The sequence below is a fragment of the Crotalus tigris genome, unplaced genomic scaffold, assembly GCF_016545835.1.
Source record: "Crotalus tigris isolate CLP2741 ecotype Arizona unplaced genomic scaffold, ASM1654583v1 scf7180000024339.11422700, whole genome shotgun sequence".
Classification (NCBI taxonomy): Eukaryota; Metazoa; Chordata; class Lepidosauria; order Squamata; family Viperidae; genus Crotalus; species Crotalus tigris.
The window spans coordinates 1392129-1408522 of NW_024100509.1; the positions used below are offsets into that span (position 1 = coordinate 1392129).

The 16394-nt window shown below is 41.3% G+C and overlaps 1 protein-coding gene across 1 annotated transcript in view; it reads right to left on the reverse strand.

Moving 5' to 3' along the window:
* The window catches only part of XRN2 (5'-3' exoribonuclease 2), a 99117-nt gene that overhangs the window by 3049 nt on the left and 79674 nt on the right, over positions 1 to 16394 (reverse strand). Inside the window, exons 28-29 of the mRNA XM_039325971.1 lie at positions 13066 to 13135; positions 9234 to 9378 (exon numbers count right to left, since the gene is read on the reverse strand). Coding sequence (XP_039181905.1) covers positions 9234 to 9378; positions 13066 to 13135 — 215 coding nt within the window. The remainder of the gene's footprint in view (positions 1 to 9233; positions 9379 to 13065; positions 13136 to 16394) is intronic.

Consider the following 16394-nt stretch of genomic DNA (forward strand, 5'->3'; position numbering starts at 1 on the left):
TCTATGAATATCTTGTGAAAAGTCCAAAGGTTCTTACTAGTATCTTTTAGCAATACAATTATTAAGAAGTTTACATCATCTGGAGGCAACATTAGCATCACGATGAATAGCCAATAATAATCTTATCACCCTTGTAAAATTCAGATTTTAACCTGATTAACATCTACTGGTAGTGGATTCCACAGATTAATTAAATGCAATGTGAAGAAATACTTCTTGTACTCTAATTCTCTCAACATTTACCTTATATCCTCTCTTAGATATATTTTTCTAAGTCCAAGTACACCAAGTCTCACTGTTATATGCAGTCTCCACTAGTTTTTTTCTCATTGCTTCCAAAAGTTGCCATTACATTTCTGTAGAGATTCTCAGTCATCCAAGATCATGGTTGTCCCAACGGTGCTTTTTTCAAGAGGCAACTGGACTTTCTTGTTTTTCTTTGAAGACATTTCACTTCTCATCCAAGAAGCTTTTTCAGCTCTGACTGGATGGTGGGGAATGGAAAGATTCATATTCCTTGCAGACAGATGATCATTTGCATTATTTTAGTGCAGGGATTGCCAACCCCCGGTCCATGGACCGGTACTGGTCCTCAGCATGCCAGCAACTGGTCCACACAAACAAACAAAGCCCCATCAGTGGGATGCAGGCAGCATACAAAACCATGCACTCTCCAGTCCGTGGAAAAACCTTTCTCCATGGAACTGGTCTCTGGTGCCCAAAAGGTTGGGGACCTCTGTTTTAGTGTGGTTGAGGCCACTTGGAGGTTTATCTGTGTCCTCAAGTCACCTGGGTAATGCAAATGGGTATGCAAATGACCAGCTGTTTGCAAGGAATATAAATCCTTCTATTTCCCACCATCCAGTCAGAGCTGAAGAAGCCTCTTGGATGAGAAATGTCTTCAAAGAAAAACAAAAAAGTCCAGTTGCCTCTTGAAAAAGCACCTTTGGGATTGCCATTAAATCATAATTTTAGCTGTGACAGAAGAAATTATTAAATACTTGGAGAGTCATAATATTTAATTCTTATGAAAACAGGTTCATGGTAGCAAATATTTCTATAAATGCTAAGAAATTTGTTTTATAATTTCACACCATGATCATTAAATAATGTTTATATCTGTGAATAGAAGGTCTGGGAACTAAATCAATGAGCTTGCTGATGCAGCAACTACCTTCCCAAGAGGCAAGTAAATAGATTGTGGATCTACTAGTAAACTAAATGATACAGCTTCCTTTTTTATTTATAATTATGTTAATCATCTGAGCTTGACAGTTAATTTAAAACAGAGAGCATCCACAATATTTTAAAATGTTCCCTGTATCTGATTTCAGATTCAGATAGTTTTAGGATACAGTAGATAGCTTTAGAAACTGACATTCTTTGGGGGAAAAAATGAAATGAACAACATATGCCAGTAATAATCAGTATTATTCTGCATTTCCCACATCAATCAGGAAGCAACAGCTAATGATAGCCGATGACACAACATCAGCTATTCTAGATACTGGAAGAAGCTAGCATGCTGTAATTCAGGCATGTCAAACTGCCAGCCCCATGAGCTGGATGCATCATGCTGAAACCGAGCCCACCCCATTGCTGGCAATGGGGGAAAAGTCCCGATACGTCACATGACGTCATGAGTTTGACATGTCTGCTGTCATTTCTTCTCCACAACTTTGAGATGTACAGTATTTGTGTGCACAGGACTTCAGCTTTCATTATCAGCACCTTAACTGATATAGACAGCAGCTTTTGAACTATATCCCAGTGATTCTTGCTCTCCTTGTAACTGGTAAGAAATCTCTACTACATGCATGGATAGCTTGTCAACAGTTCGCTACAATTTCAATTGGTACTGTATTCAGTATGAGGTGTTCAAGGCAGAATCTATTGCTGATATACTTGTACTTCCACGTAGTCATCCTGGTAATGCACACATGCAAGGCAAAGATATCACTGGATTACTAAGTTTTGATGCTAGGAACGAAGTGTCAATGGATAAAGCAAGCAGAAAAAAAAAATCAAGATTAGGAATACATTTTTCTTTCAGACTGAGTCCAATTTTAAGATAATGATTACAAAATGGACTTTTGTAGATAGTCTACCTACAACTGGTAGTGGAAAGAATTTATCATCCTAAATTTAGCTACATGAATCCATATTAGGAAAATGTTATTCAAGAAACAAACGTTTAAGAACCAAATTCAGCAGGAAGGGAAAGGGTAGAGGCCTTTTATGATGCTATTAATTTCTGGTTGCCTGCTGTTACAAATGCTATTAAATTCAGTTTGAAGTGGAAGTAAAATGGTTTTCAGCTTTGGTAACAAAACTGGTAAACAGGTTTATGCGTTAATGCTGCTGCTGCTGCTGCCAACTCAGTCCAAATACTTTGCAAGATGAAGCTATCTTCATTGAAGATTATGGATCACAACCTACCACTTTGGTCCAGTACAGGTTGATAGATATTTTTCAACTTCCTAGTCTAGGAGTAATACAGAATGACAAACCCAAAATCACCCATCTGGTTTCCATGGCTAAGGGAGGACTAGACCTGGATTCTCCTCATTCTTAGTCCAGTACCTTAATTACCACACCACACTTAGCATTATTGAGATTTATACAATACTTTCCTCTAGGACACAGGTCGGCAACCCGTGGCTCCGGAGCTGCATGCGGCTCTTTGAGCCATATCCTGCGGCTCCGGAGCCTCCTCTGCCATTTGCAGAGAGAGACAGAGACAGAGAGAGGCACTTGCGCTTCCCCTCTCTGTCTCTCTCTCTCATGTGGACTTGCCCCCTCGCAGGGCTCCTGATTGGCCCTGCGCCCGGGTGCCCCGCTGCCTGGAAGAAGGGCGGCCAGGAAGTCCCTTTCCCGGGCTGGCCCCATCCGAGGCTTATGTGGCTGGGGAGATGCGCTGGGAAGCTCTGGGATCCCCGCTGGGAGCGGCCTGCCGGAGCCTCCACTGAGTGGACCAGCCCTCCCGCAAGCCGCAGCCCCAAGGGAGAGCAGCCCCTGCAATGCCCAGCCAGCACGACCGTTGGCCGAGCAGCAGCAGAGCTGGAGACGGATGGTCAGTGGCGGGGGGAGGGAGGGGGCTCCAAGTCCGCAGAGTGCTACTGTGAAGCGGCCGTGGGGCAGGTGGCGCCACCCGGCTTACCTGTATCAGGCGGCAGTCCCGGTGGGGGCATTGCTTCCTGGGCCATCCCCAGGCTACCGAGCCGGCCATGTGTTTACCCGGGCCGGGCGGCAACGTTGGCTGGGGCAGTGGGGGCATCACTTCGTGGGCTGCCGAGCCGGCCATGTGTTTCCCCGGGCTGGGTGGCAGTCTTGGCTCGGGTGGCAGAGGCATCGCTTCGCAGGCTGCCGAGCTAGCCATGTGTTTCCCCGGGCTGAGCGGCAGTGTCGACTGGGGTGGCAGGCAGCCGAGCCGGCCACGCATTTCCCTGGGCCGGTCCATGGTGCCCCGGGTGCCTTCTGCTTCCTCCTCCCCTCCATACTTGGCCTTCCCGGGACCTCTCCCCATTTTCCCATGCCCAGAGCAAGAGAGGAAGTGCTGCTTTCTGGGCATCGGAAGGGGCTTCCCCCTCCCAGCCCCCCGTCCACCGGGGCTGGGACGCTCCTCTGGACCGGGATCGGGGCTGTGCGAATCGCAGCGCGCCTCCTTTCCTGTCGCCCAGCCTAGCCCGGCTCACCCTCCTGCAGGATTTGGCCCTGGAAAGGCCGGGACAGCCGGCCGGCCGGGGAGGCTGAGCAGCCCCGGCGAGGGAGCTGCTCCTGCCCCATGGCCGGCTGGCCAGGAATCCCGTCTGGCTTGGGGAGCTCGGGGGCCACCTGACCGCCGCGGGAGTGTCCACATCAGCTGCCTCCTGGTGGGCCCGCTAATTGTGGGCTCCTGGCTGGCTTTCTCCGTGAGTCAGGTGCCCAGGACTCCGCGAAACCGCCCCTAATTGCGCCTCGCAAGGGTCAGACCGAGCCCTGTCCTCCGAAACATCGCTTGCCTGATTTCTTTCTGCCTCCTGGGGGAAGTTGCGCCTCATGGCCCAATTATTGTGGGCGTCATTATTGTGCGTCTAATCACCAAACACCTTTGAAACGCGGGCCAGGAGAAATCTCATCCATCCCGCCACTGAACTAAGTTGGGACCGAGGGAAAGGAGGAGAAAAAAGGAAAGCAGGCAGCACTTTGCTAGAATGGAGGGGTCGGAGGCTTTGGAGCAGGAGTGTCGACGGGGGGAAAGAGAGACTCTGCTTTTCAGGGACGCTGCCTTGCAAGCAGCCCAAATCTCGGCTCCGCGTTCGGCCGCCCCATGTGCGAAGGCTGCCGCTGTGGCTGCGTTCACACGTGCAATGCTTGGCTAGTTTTCTGTTGCGGCGTGAACTCAGCCGCGTCGGCTTCCTGGATGCCACCACCGGGAAGCTGTGCTCGATTCCCCTGGAGCTATTGCGGGGCGCAGCCAAGAGCGAGCCCCGCAGCCGCCTCGCCTGTCCCGCCCTGCCAGCAGTGCCCCGCCAAGCCTTCGCCGCGAAGCCGTCTCCCCCCTTTGCCCCACCTGAGGTCCCCCAAGCAGTGTCCAACCAAACAGCTAACAGAAGCACACGAGGCAGCCTCGTCACTCAATATATCGGTTTCTTTTAATATAAAAAGTGTCTATTAAAAATTCCTTCCTAAATACACAAAAAAACTAATTGGGATGCGGGAGAGGGAGCAGTAAAAGAAAAAAAAAGAGTGGTGAGGGGGGGACTCGGGGGCTGGACAAAGACGATTTTTTTGGGCCAGGGAGAGGAATCAAGCAAGCAGCAGCGGCTTAGATGGTGCCAATCCGGAGGATTTGAGTGTGTTTGTCTCCAAGCAACCACCAAGGCTGGTATATTTGCATAAATGGACAACACAAAATGGGGTGTTTTTTTTCCCTTTTTTTTTCTTTTCTGCACGATCCACAAAGCTGCACGGAAGTTTCCAAAACAGGAAAAGGAGGGAATAGAGAGCAGGACACAAGGTGGGCGGGGGGAGCGGGAAGTCGCACACATGTGTACACGTGCACGCACACACCCTGAGCTCAGCACTGGCATAAAGGGGCGCCCGCGGAGGAGGGAATACTGTACTCATTTGGGCTTACAGGTGGCCAATGAGAACTCAGAAAACTTCGCTCCCTTTCCCCCCTCCCTCTCCCCTTCTTCAGCAAAAGGGTGTATTAGCTTGTCTATTTTTTCCCTAGTTTTTTTTTTTAATATAAACTTGGGTCTTTGGGTGTGTCCTGTCAAAAAAAAACCCCAAACAAACCCAAAACAATTTTTTTAAACTCCCCCAAACAATAGAAAAGCAACTGAAAACCTCAATGAAACCCATGCTGAAATTTGCACATCACAAAACCACAGCAGATGTACAGATGCAATAATATACAATTCATGATTTATAATAAAACATTATATACAATAAATAAGTTCTTGTTACTTTTTTGTCAATCTGCAAATAGATTTCTCAGTGCATATCCAACACAATTAGCTTCTCTCTTGCTTTGACTCTCTCGTCTTCAAAACATTTCAGAATTTTGAATGTGTGTGTGTGTGTGTGTGTGTGTATGGGAGTATACATCTTGGTGTTTGCTCTTTTGTAATTTTTCTTTTTTTCTTTTTACATTTTTGAAAAGTATTTACAATTGCTGGTTTTGTGCAGACAGAAAAGGCCCGTTTCCCTCAGCCCTCCCTCCCTCCTTGCTTCCAATGGAGAAGACTTGTGAGCTTCTCCAGGTCAGATCCATCCAGCACTAAGGGAGCAGAGAGGGACAGTAACAGAGGAGCTCGGGGGTTGCTTGGGGGTTTTGTGGCTCCCAGTGTTTTGTTTTTGGTGGGAAACGGGTCCAAGTGGCTCTTTGAGTGTTTTGGGTTGCCTACCCCTGCTCTAGGACATTATGGTGGAGTACTTGGCACTACTCCATTTTCCCCCCACAATACCCTATGAAATAGGCTGGGCTAAGCACCAGTAGTGATCCCAAAGCCACCCAATCTGCTTCTCTGCCTGAAGATGGATTTTAATTTGGCTCTGCCTGATTCTAGGCCAGTGGTTCTCAACCTGTGGGTCGGGACCCCATTCGGGGTCGAATGACCATTTCATGGGGGTCACCAAACAAGGCTGTCCGCCATTTCCCCCCCTTTTCTTTGGCCACGCCCCTGGCACCCGGTGATGTATAAGTGGTTGGGGGTCACCACAACATGGGGAACTGTATTATGGAGTCGCGGCATTAGAAAGGTTGAGAACCACTGTTCTAGGCTAATACTCTACTTACTGCACCCTACTACATTTTGAGCCTGTAGGAATTGCTGTAATTAAAATGAATGTGCTACCCAAAATACTATTTTTGTTTCAATGCATACCGATCAAATTAGATAAGGAATTTTTTCGAAATTTTAACCAAATCATACTCAAATTTATTTGGCAAAGTAAAAAAGCAAGGATCAAATTAAAATTATTGCAAGATTCTAAGGAGAGGGGCGGATTCGGTCTTGGAATATTTAATTGCTTTATAATTAATAAGACATTTAGTATTATTGGGACAGACATTTTATAAAACAAAAGTGGCTAGATGTTTTTTTTTTTTCTATTTGATGTAGGTGGCCCCATATTTATGTACAGGTAGTCTTTGACTTATAACCACAACTGAGCCCAACATTTCTGTTGCTAAGCCAGACAGTTATTGAGTGAGTTTTGGCCCATTTTACGATCTTTCTTGTCACAGTTGTTAAGTGAATCACTGCAGTTGTTAAGTTAGTAACATAGTTGTTAATAAATGAATCTGGTTTCCCATTGACTTTTTCAGATGGTCACAAAAGGTGATCACATGACCTCAGGACACTGCAACTGCCATCAATATGAATCAGTTGCCAAGTATCCCAATTCTGATCACATGACCACGGGGATGTTGCAATGTAAAAAATGGTCATGTCACTTTTTTCAATGTCATTGTAACTTTGAACAGTCACTAAATGAATTATAAGTTGAGGACTATCTATATTTGTACAAAAAATCAGTTGATAAGATGAGAATGCATCAATATATAAAGCACAGCTGAAGTCATAAAAAACTGAAGTAAAATTACAATTCCAATGACCAAAATTAATTAGGACAGTCCTGTCATTAGCATTTAAATGCCTTGCAAAATAAAAAAAACCTCAAGTGTTAAAAAGTTGGGGAGCAACCTATATCTCAGTAGGCAAGGTACTTCAGAGTGTAGCATTGTAGGATATTTTGGAATATTCCAGAAGGAATATTTTTGAGTCTCCGACCCCTTAACACTACACAAGGTAAATAAAATAAATAAATCTAAATGCTGCACAAGGTTCTATTCATATTCTATAATTTCTAATTTTCCACTGATACTTCAACTTGGGTTGAAATAATCAGGAAACGTTTGGTTAACAAGAATGTTGTCTGACCTGTGGCAATATGTGTGTGTGATATATAACTGGATAATCATATTCCTTCCTTATCAAAGAGAAATACAAAGAAGTGTTATAGCAGTTATCATAGAGTTTGATTAATTAGCATTTGTCTTTTGAAGCTTAGAGTCCTATTGGTATTAATACATTTTAATATCAGAGTCCTCATTTTATCCATTTGCTTACTGAGGACTTGGCTGCACAGTTTTGATTTGGAGTTCCATCATCTATTTACATACTACTAAAACTCTCATTGTCATGACTTTTAACAGAGTGAAATGGTGCATCATAGGGCAACAATTTTACCTCAAATGGTCTAACTTGCAGAATGTGACCCATGACTTCTGAGGAGATGAAATTTGGGGAAGCTGTGGCTGCTTCAGTGTTACTGGCTGCTGCTGTGGTCATGTGATCTTCATTTTCAACTTTCAGTGACAGTTTCCCAGCCAGACATGCAATCCCTTGCTCCTTCCCCCACCCAGCAGCAAACACTTATCTACCTGCTGGAAAGGGAAAGAAAGGCTTCCGATGCTTCCTGCCAGATTCCCACAAGGAAACTCAATCGGAAAATCAGCAGGAAGTCAGAAGTTGTTCCTGCTTCCATTGCTTTTTTGCCCTCCCTTAGTCATTCTGTTTCTCTGTTTAGGTAAGAAATATCTTTGAAATGAGGAATCAACAGGACCTGTGCTGTCTTGTAGATCAGTGGTTCTCAACCTGTGGGTCGGGACCCCATTTGGGGTCGAACAACCATTTCACGGGGGTCGCCAAACAACGCAGTCCGCCATTTTTCCCCCCCTTTTCCTTAGCTGTGCTACTCCCTTTTATTCTATTGGCTTTTGAAAGCCAATAGAATAGACTCTCTTGAATAGAGTCTAATTCTATTGGCTTTCAAAAGCCAATAGGAATTGTCCAGGCTGTCTCTGCCCTGCTGAGCCCGCCAAAAGTCCCATTCTGCAAATGATGCTGCACCAGTTGAGTAGTCCTCGACTTACGACCGGTTGAGTAGTCCTCGACTTACGACCGGTTGGGGGTCGCGGCATTAAAAAGGTTGAGAACCACTGTTGTAAATAAATAAATAAGGCTAGCCTCAGAGGCATAATAGTTTTAACAAACATCGTAAGTGATTGAACAGATGAACAAGCTGAACACTGACACATCCTGTAATAGCTTCATCCCCATGCATGACAGCAATGGTAGGAATCAGGAAGCCAAGTCTAGAAAAATGGGGCCAAATTTATACCACTGCTCACCTTAACAGAACTGATATACCACAAGTGACCAAATTCTGCTAATAGTATTTTAAAGGCAAAGAAAAAAAAAGAGGTATCTTATTCATAACATCCAATGCTCCAGCATTTGTCTTTGGTATGAAGTGATTACTCCTCAAAATCAGACTGCCAGTTGTAAACTGGTTCTATCACCCAAGTTATTTTTCTAGTAGTTGATACTATATTTTGGAATGGCAGATGCATTCAAGTAGATTCTTAATTCATCAATCCAAAAATAATTATGACATTATAAAGATGAAATAGTTACAGTAACCATATCTCAGTAATTAATATGACTTATTAATGATAGTTCAAGTTTCTATGGCTTATTAAACCACTAATTCATTGGATTTTTGAAGCATCTTGTAAAATACTGAATGTTTAACATACCTAATATGGCCTTATATTATATAAAGGACAGTAACACCACATCCTATCACAATGAAGAATTGAGATGTTGCTTTTTGAAGTATTTCTTAACGTATTTCTTTAGGGGGCTACACAGAAATCACACTTTGTAAAAATGTACCTGTCTTCCACGTTCCATCTGATCACTGGGCCTTTGTGTGTAATTCATTGGTCCCCCTGGACCTTGGTACTGATTTTGCTGATATGGTGATCCCTGGGAATGGGGCATGCGGTTCCAGGCAAGAAGAGGAGTGGTTCCAGGATTTCTGAAAGGGGCAAAAATAGAGATGGAGATGATAGATGCTGTGCAGTGTAATTATTTTTATTTATTTGAAAACAATAGCTTTGCAAATAATTAAAGTTTGCTGCATTTTTCAGTGCTGATTAGCATACAGCTAATTTATACAATCATTTTGGAGCCTTTTTAGTTCATTAGAATAAGCTCACTCCTTCCTTATTAACAGAATGTGAAGTGAATTCAGAAAAAATAAATGTTCTATGATATTTTTCTACTTTCACATATCAATTAGCAACAAACACAAGGATTTAAAAATCTTTCATATATCAAGTTCTTAAAGACAATAGGAACTATCCATCACTGGCTTTATAACATGTGTCTGTACAATGATCTGAAGAATCGATTTAGGATAAATCACATTATCAGAAAATAACATATATCAAGAATAAGCAAGTGGAATAGTAAAGCTTTATTCTCTGGACATTCAGACCAGATGTGAGAATAAATTCTTTCTAATTAATTGCAGATTGCAAATGAATTCTTACAGCAGAGTAGTTTGAATCCAGGGTAGGAGCATTAGTGGTTATCTCCACGCATCTCTATTATTTTACTCGATATGTCAGTTCTGATCAAGAAGAAACCTTTTTAAGTTCTATTGATGTCAGTTTCAATTGACCAGTGACCTAGCAACGTAAGCACTAATTGGCATAGACGGATCAAATTTGCTGTACAGTTTATATGGGAACACAAATGCACTGTCTATTATCACTGAGAATACTATACTAAATTGCTAACAAGAAATGATTCAAGTGTCCAGATCAACAAGTGTATAAGCACAAATATGACTTATTAGAAAAACACACATAACACAAACCTCAGAAAAACAGATTAACACCAAGAGCAACCTGAGGTAGGAGTTAATCAGTGTGACCAAAAGCTCATTAAAAAAACCAAGCAAAATACTGGATCATTAAGAGTGATTAATAAAGTTGATTAATAAAATTGGCTAGCGAGGCAATTTCTTACAACTGCAGAGTGTATTGTAGATACCAATATACACAGTGCTTGGAGACTAGACATCAGACCGCATCTGAGAATACATTCAAACAATTGCTATTTGGGTCATTATTTAATCTGTAAGAAATTACCTGTATGTGGTATAAGAAAGCGTTAATATTTTTTAAAGTTCCTTGTGGACCTCTATAAAACTAGGTGACTAAGAATTCAAATAACTTTGAACTTTTTTCTTTGGTGAATCAAAGACAGCTTTACAACAGATTGAATCCAATGACATCACTCTATTAGTGAATGATCAATGAAATCGATAGAACAAATTCTAAATTCTGTCTCCTATTTATATACAAACCATCCTGGAAGGAGGTTTGAAATGTGGGAGGAAACATAATGTTAGCATGTAGCTTATGTTTCCATTAAACAGCAGCAAAATATTCTAAACTGTTCTATGCACTTTTGCTTTTTTCACCAAGGAGAAGCTAGTTGAAGTACAATCCTTGTGCTCCAATTCCAATATCCCAACAGTGCATGCCCATTAAAAAGAATTCTTACAGCAGAGTAGTTTGAATCACTGGTGAGCAGGTAGGGATTATTGCTCTAAGAAGTGGTTATTTCTCGGGGCAAAGCTATACTAGAAAGTTATAACATCCATAATATTTCTAAGCCTGTTAATGAATCTGTATTTTATTTTTTTGTGTCTATATGCTTTCTGATGTATTTTCTTTAAAGAGTCTAATTAAAAATACTGCATCTGATTGTATAAGAAGTCCAATAATAAAACAATTTAATAAGGAGCCAAAATACCACTACTTCATGAATTGTTATGTATTATATTTCTACCCTACCATTCTTTCCTCATGACTTCCATCCAAGTACTGACTAAACTGAGGTAATTGATGTGTATCTGAACCATTTCATTTTGGATAATCACAGACCATTCATTTGGCAATGGTTACATCTGGAATTGTTTACCAAGTGTTTTTTTAAAGAGAAAACAATGGATATATATATATTTGACCCACCAATATCATGCAGCCTCAACCTAGAGAATATACAAGAAATACCATACTTTGGAATATTCCATTCTCATTGTTCTGGAATTGCATGTTCAAAATGGTATCCATAACAAAATGGAAACAAAATGAAAAATATAATACTTTTAAACTTTTAGATTACATTTCTGTTTTAACATTGAGGCATGTGTCTTCTGTGATTAACTACCACTTTCTTAAATACATTTCCCCCCACTACTATTTGAAAGAGTACAGCATACTCTTTTTCTTCTTTAAAAAGTTCTTGGTAGGTAGCTAGGAAGAAAACTGCTGAAATAAAGTTTCTGAAAATTATATAAATTAATAAATGAGTTTAATGTATAATTTAAAATTATTTATCCTGAGAGAAACAAAGACCTCCCTATCATGAATACATGCAATATGGTTAGCATACAAATAAATAAACAAGTCCCCCAAATAAAACAATACTAACTATATCTTTGTATAAAATTAAAATCTTAATTATATGTCATTTCCTCTATATTTTATCTGCTGACCCCAATTTTACTCAAGTCAAGACAACTTCTTTGTTAAATGTAAAAAAGCTCAAGAAAAGATTACGGTAAGCTTGTCACAAAGAAACTCACAATGAAAGCATCAGAGAACTAGTATTTCTTGGATTCAGTTTACTGATGAAGAAATTCCAGTTCAGAAATATTGTATTGCAGTAGAAACATATCATACAGAAAAATTAAATCTGGGATTCACTGAATAAAAATTGCAATGAATTAATTGGGAAGTAAAGCAATATATTTTGTTATGACTTTTCTTTTACCATGGAACAATGCATTAAAATATGTTCAAATTAGCAATAATTTTAAGTGCATAATCTTATTCTATACTATGGATATAAATTATTGACAGATACTTTTCTGCAAACTCCAGGATATCTGGTTTTAAGGGCACACATTCAGCTTCTCACTGAAGAACACATATATACAAGACATCCCTTATTATCAAACCATGTCACATTCTCTCTGTTCCAAGGTACTTATTGGACTGCAGATTCCTTAATCCTCCCCAGAGTCCCTCCTGTATTTAATTCAGTTCAGTCTTAAGTAGTTAAAGAAACTGTTTTCAGTAGCAACTAATAACTACTGACCTATAGTGACACAGCACTACAATAGACTCGTCAGGCCTGAAAAAGCTGTACCAAAGAAGCTGATTAGGACTTCAAGAGGTCTGTAGCAAGAATCAATGGCTGGTCTGTGCTAATACTCTGGTGTTCCAACACAGAGATGATAAAAGTGGACCACCATTAGTTATGCCTCATTAAGTTCCACAACTCTACTAAAAAGAAATTTGTTTAGCCTGTCCAGAACCCAATGCAGTTCTGAGCTGCCTGTGTTGAAATTCAGTGCTGTAAAAGCTTAAATGAAATAGGGGCCAAATCTGAAGAATGCTACGTCCACAGCAAAGTTAGTGATATATTCATGGAAAAAGTTCTGATATATTCATGGAAAAGGTTTTCCTTTAGAATATTTCCCCAAGAACAACAAAAACTAGAGACAGAAAGAAACTATGCCCATTAAGAACAAAAAAATAGGAAAGGTGAAATTATAATTTACGCAAAACTTTCCACATATCATAAAGGAAAATAGTTATTTAAAACCTAAAATATATTTGGCAGAATATATATTTCATCATACCTGTCAAATCTTTGTGGTGGTTGTTGAAATAGAGGTGTAGGACCCAGCCAGGAATCTTGGGGCCTAAGATCTATAAACAAAACAAAACAAACAATGTAACATTAAATAAAATTAAACATTAGCATTACATTTAAATTTAAAATACAAGCAATGGCATATTTGGGTTATTATGTAGAATGTAGAAATCTGGATAACCTTTAGAAAACTGTAACTTTGTTTTATGCTGATTTATAACCATAATAAAGATTTGATTTGGTTTTTAACTCTTTGCAGCCTGTTGATCTTGTAGCTGTCCAGATTTTTCAGTGCAGATACAACAATCGCAAATATAACAAAACAAACTCCCCAAAGCAACAGTGATCAATGAAAAATCTTACTTGTATTTAATGGTAATTCTTATTGTAAGAACTACTGCCTAAAAGTTACATTACTATACTGTATACTGATGGCAAATGACAATGACTGTTTAAAGGGCTACGTTGTGGTCCATGTGGAAGCTATTGTCCACTTAATCCCTTATTATCCATCCTGTTTTTTTGTTTGAGCTATATAATAAGATAATAAGTAAACACATTTTGATCTATTCTGAAAAACTATGAGCAAAGGGTTAAGGTATATATTGGATGAACTATTGCTAACGACATACAATAGTGGCCAAAACTGTGGAAACCTTTTGGGAAAAGTGTACAGTAGAAATGCCACCTTTGGTTAAGTTTCCACCAATTTTTCTTCTAATTTCTTTATAACTGTAGCATTGTTCACTTAATAATATTATTTTACATCGCTTTCTGGGCAACCAGTCAACTCTTTGCACCATTACTTTAATTTTATTACGTTTTACAAGCTCACTAAATGAAAGAAAAAAAACCCCAACCAACTTGATGTTGTTGTTGTTAGTTGCGAAGTCGTGTCCGACCCATCACGACCCCATGGACAATGTTCCTCCAGGTCTTCCTGTCCTCTACCATCTTCTGGAATCCATTTAAGCTCACTCCTATTGCTTCAGTGACTCCATCCAGTCACCTCATTCTCTGTTGTCCCATTCTTCTATTGTCCTCAATTTTTCCCAGCATTAGACTCTTCTCCAGTGAATCCTTCCTTCTCATTAGGTGGCCAAAGTATTTGAGTTTCAACTTCAGGATCTGGCCTTCTAAAGAGCAGTTGGGGTTGATCTCTTCTAAGACTGACCAGTTTGAACGCCTTGAAGTCCAAGGGACTTGCAGGAGTCTTCTCCAGCACCATAGTTCAAAGGCCTCAATTCTTTGGCGCTCAGCCTTTCTTATTATGGTCAACTTTCACAGCCATACATTGCAACTGGGAAAACCATGGCCTTGACTATACGTACTTTTGTTGGCAGGGTGATGTCTTTGCTTTTTAGTATGCTGTCTAGACTTGCCATAGCTTTCCTCCCCAGGAGCAAACGTCTTTTAATTTCTTGGCTGCAGTCCCCATCTGCGGTGATCTTGGAGCCCAGAAAAATAAAATCTGTCACTACCTCCATTTCTTCTCTATTTGCCAGGAATTGAGAGGGATGGACGCCATGATCTTGGTTTTCTTAATGTTTAGTTTCAAGCCAACTTTTGCACTCTCCTTCTTCACCCGCATCAAGAGGCTCTTTAATTCCTCTTCACTTTCTGCCATTAGAGTGGTATCATCTGCATATTTATAGGTTGTTGATATTTCTCCCGGCAATCTTAATTCCAATTTTTGATTGATCTAGCCCCGCCTTTCTCATGATGTGCTCTGCATATAAGTTAAATAGGCAGGGCGACAGTATACAGCCTTGCCGGACTCCTTTCCCAATTTTGAACCAATCAGTGGTTTCGTGTCCAGTTCTCACTGTTGCTTCTTGACCCGCATATAGATTTCTCAAGAGACAAATAAGATGGTCTGGTACTCCCATCTCTTTAAGAACTTCCCACAATTTATTGTGATCCACACAATCAAAGGCTTTAGCATAGTCAATTAAGCAGAAGTAGATGTTTTTCTGGAACTCCCTAGCTTTCTCCATGATCCAGCGTATGTTGGCAATTTGATCACTAGTTCCTCTGCCTTTTCGAAATCCTGCCTGTACTTCTGGTAGTTCTCAATTCACATACTGCTGGAGTCTAGCTTGTAGGATTTTAAGTATAACTTTACTAGCATGTGAAATGAGTGCAATGGTGCGATAATTTGAACATTCTTTGGCATTGCCTTTCTTTGGAATTGGAATGTAAACTGACCTTTTCCAATCCTGTGGCCACTGTTGAGTTTTCCAAATTTGCTGGCAAATTGAGTGTAGCACTTTTATTGCATCGTCTTTTAAGATTTTGAATAGCTCAGCTGGAATACTGTCACCTCCACTAGCTTTGTTGTTGCTCAGATTTCCTAAGGCCCATTTCACTTCACATTCTAGGACAGGGTGTCAAACTCAATTTCATTGAGGCCGCATCAGCATTGCGGTTGTCTTCAGGGGGATGGATAGGTGCGGCCAGGGTGGGCGCGGTCTACTGGGTGGGTGTGGCCTACTGCCTGCTGAAACCCCTCCCCCAGAGCCCATCAAGCTGGATATGTGAAGTAGGCGAGGGCCATTTGCTGCCCATTTCCAAGCAATGGTGCATTTCTTCATTCCTCACAAAGGATGACATCTCCCAACTGTGCGCCCAGAGGGCAGGGCCAACATGGTAGGGGCCAGGCCCTTGCTGTTTCCAGACGGCCTTGTGGAAGTAAGACTGAATGCGTTTCAGCATAGATGGCCACCACAAAATTATACATTGGCTCCCGGGTGGCCTGGGCCGGGGCCAAGGCAGCAGGGGCCATTCCCTCACTGTTTCCAGGATGGCTTCGTGGGCCACATGAAACCACGTCGCGGGCTGCATCTGGCCCCTGTGTTTGACATATCTGTTCTAGGATATCTGGTTCAAGGTCAGTGACCACTCCATCGTGGTTATCTGGGACGTTAAGCTTGTTCTTGTATAGTTCTTCTGTGTAGTTTTGCCACCTCTTCTTAATCTCTTCTGCCTCTGTTAGGTCCCTGCCATTTTTTATCATGCCCATCTTTGCATGAAACATTCCCTTCATATCTCCAATTTTCTCGAAGAAATATCTGGTCCTCCCTATTCTATTGTTTTCTTCTATTTGTTTGCACTGTTCATTTAAGAAGGCATTCTTATCTTTTCTAGCTATTCTCTAGAATTCTGCATTCAATTGGGTGTATCTTTCTCCCTTGCCTTTTGCTTCCCTTCTTTCCTCAGCTATTTGCAAAACTTCCTCAGACAGCCATTTTGCTTTGTTGCATTTCTTTTTCTTTGGGATGGTTTTAGTTGCTACCTCTTGTACAATGTTGCGAA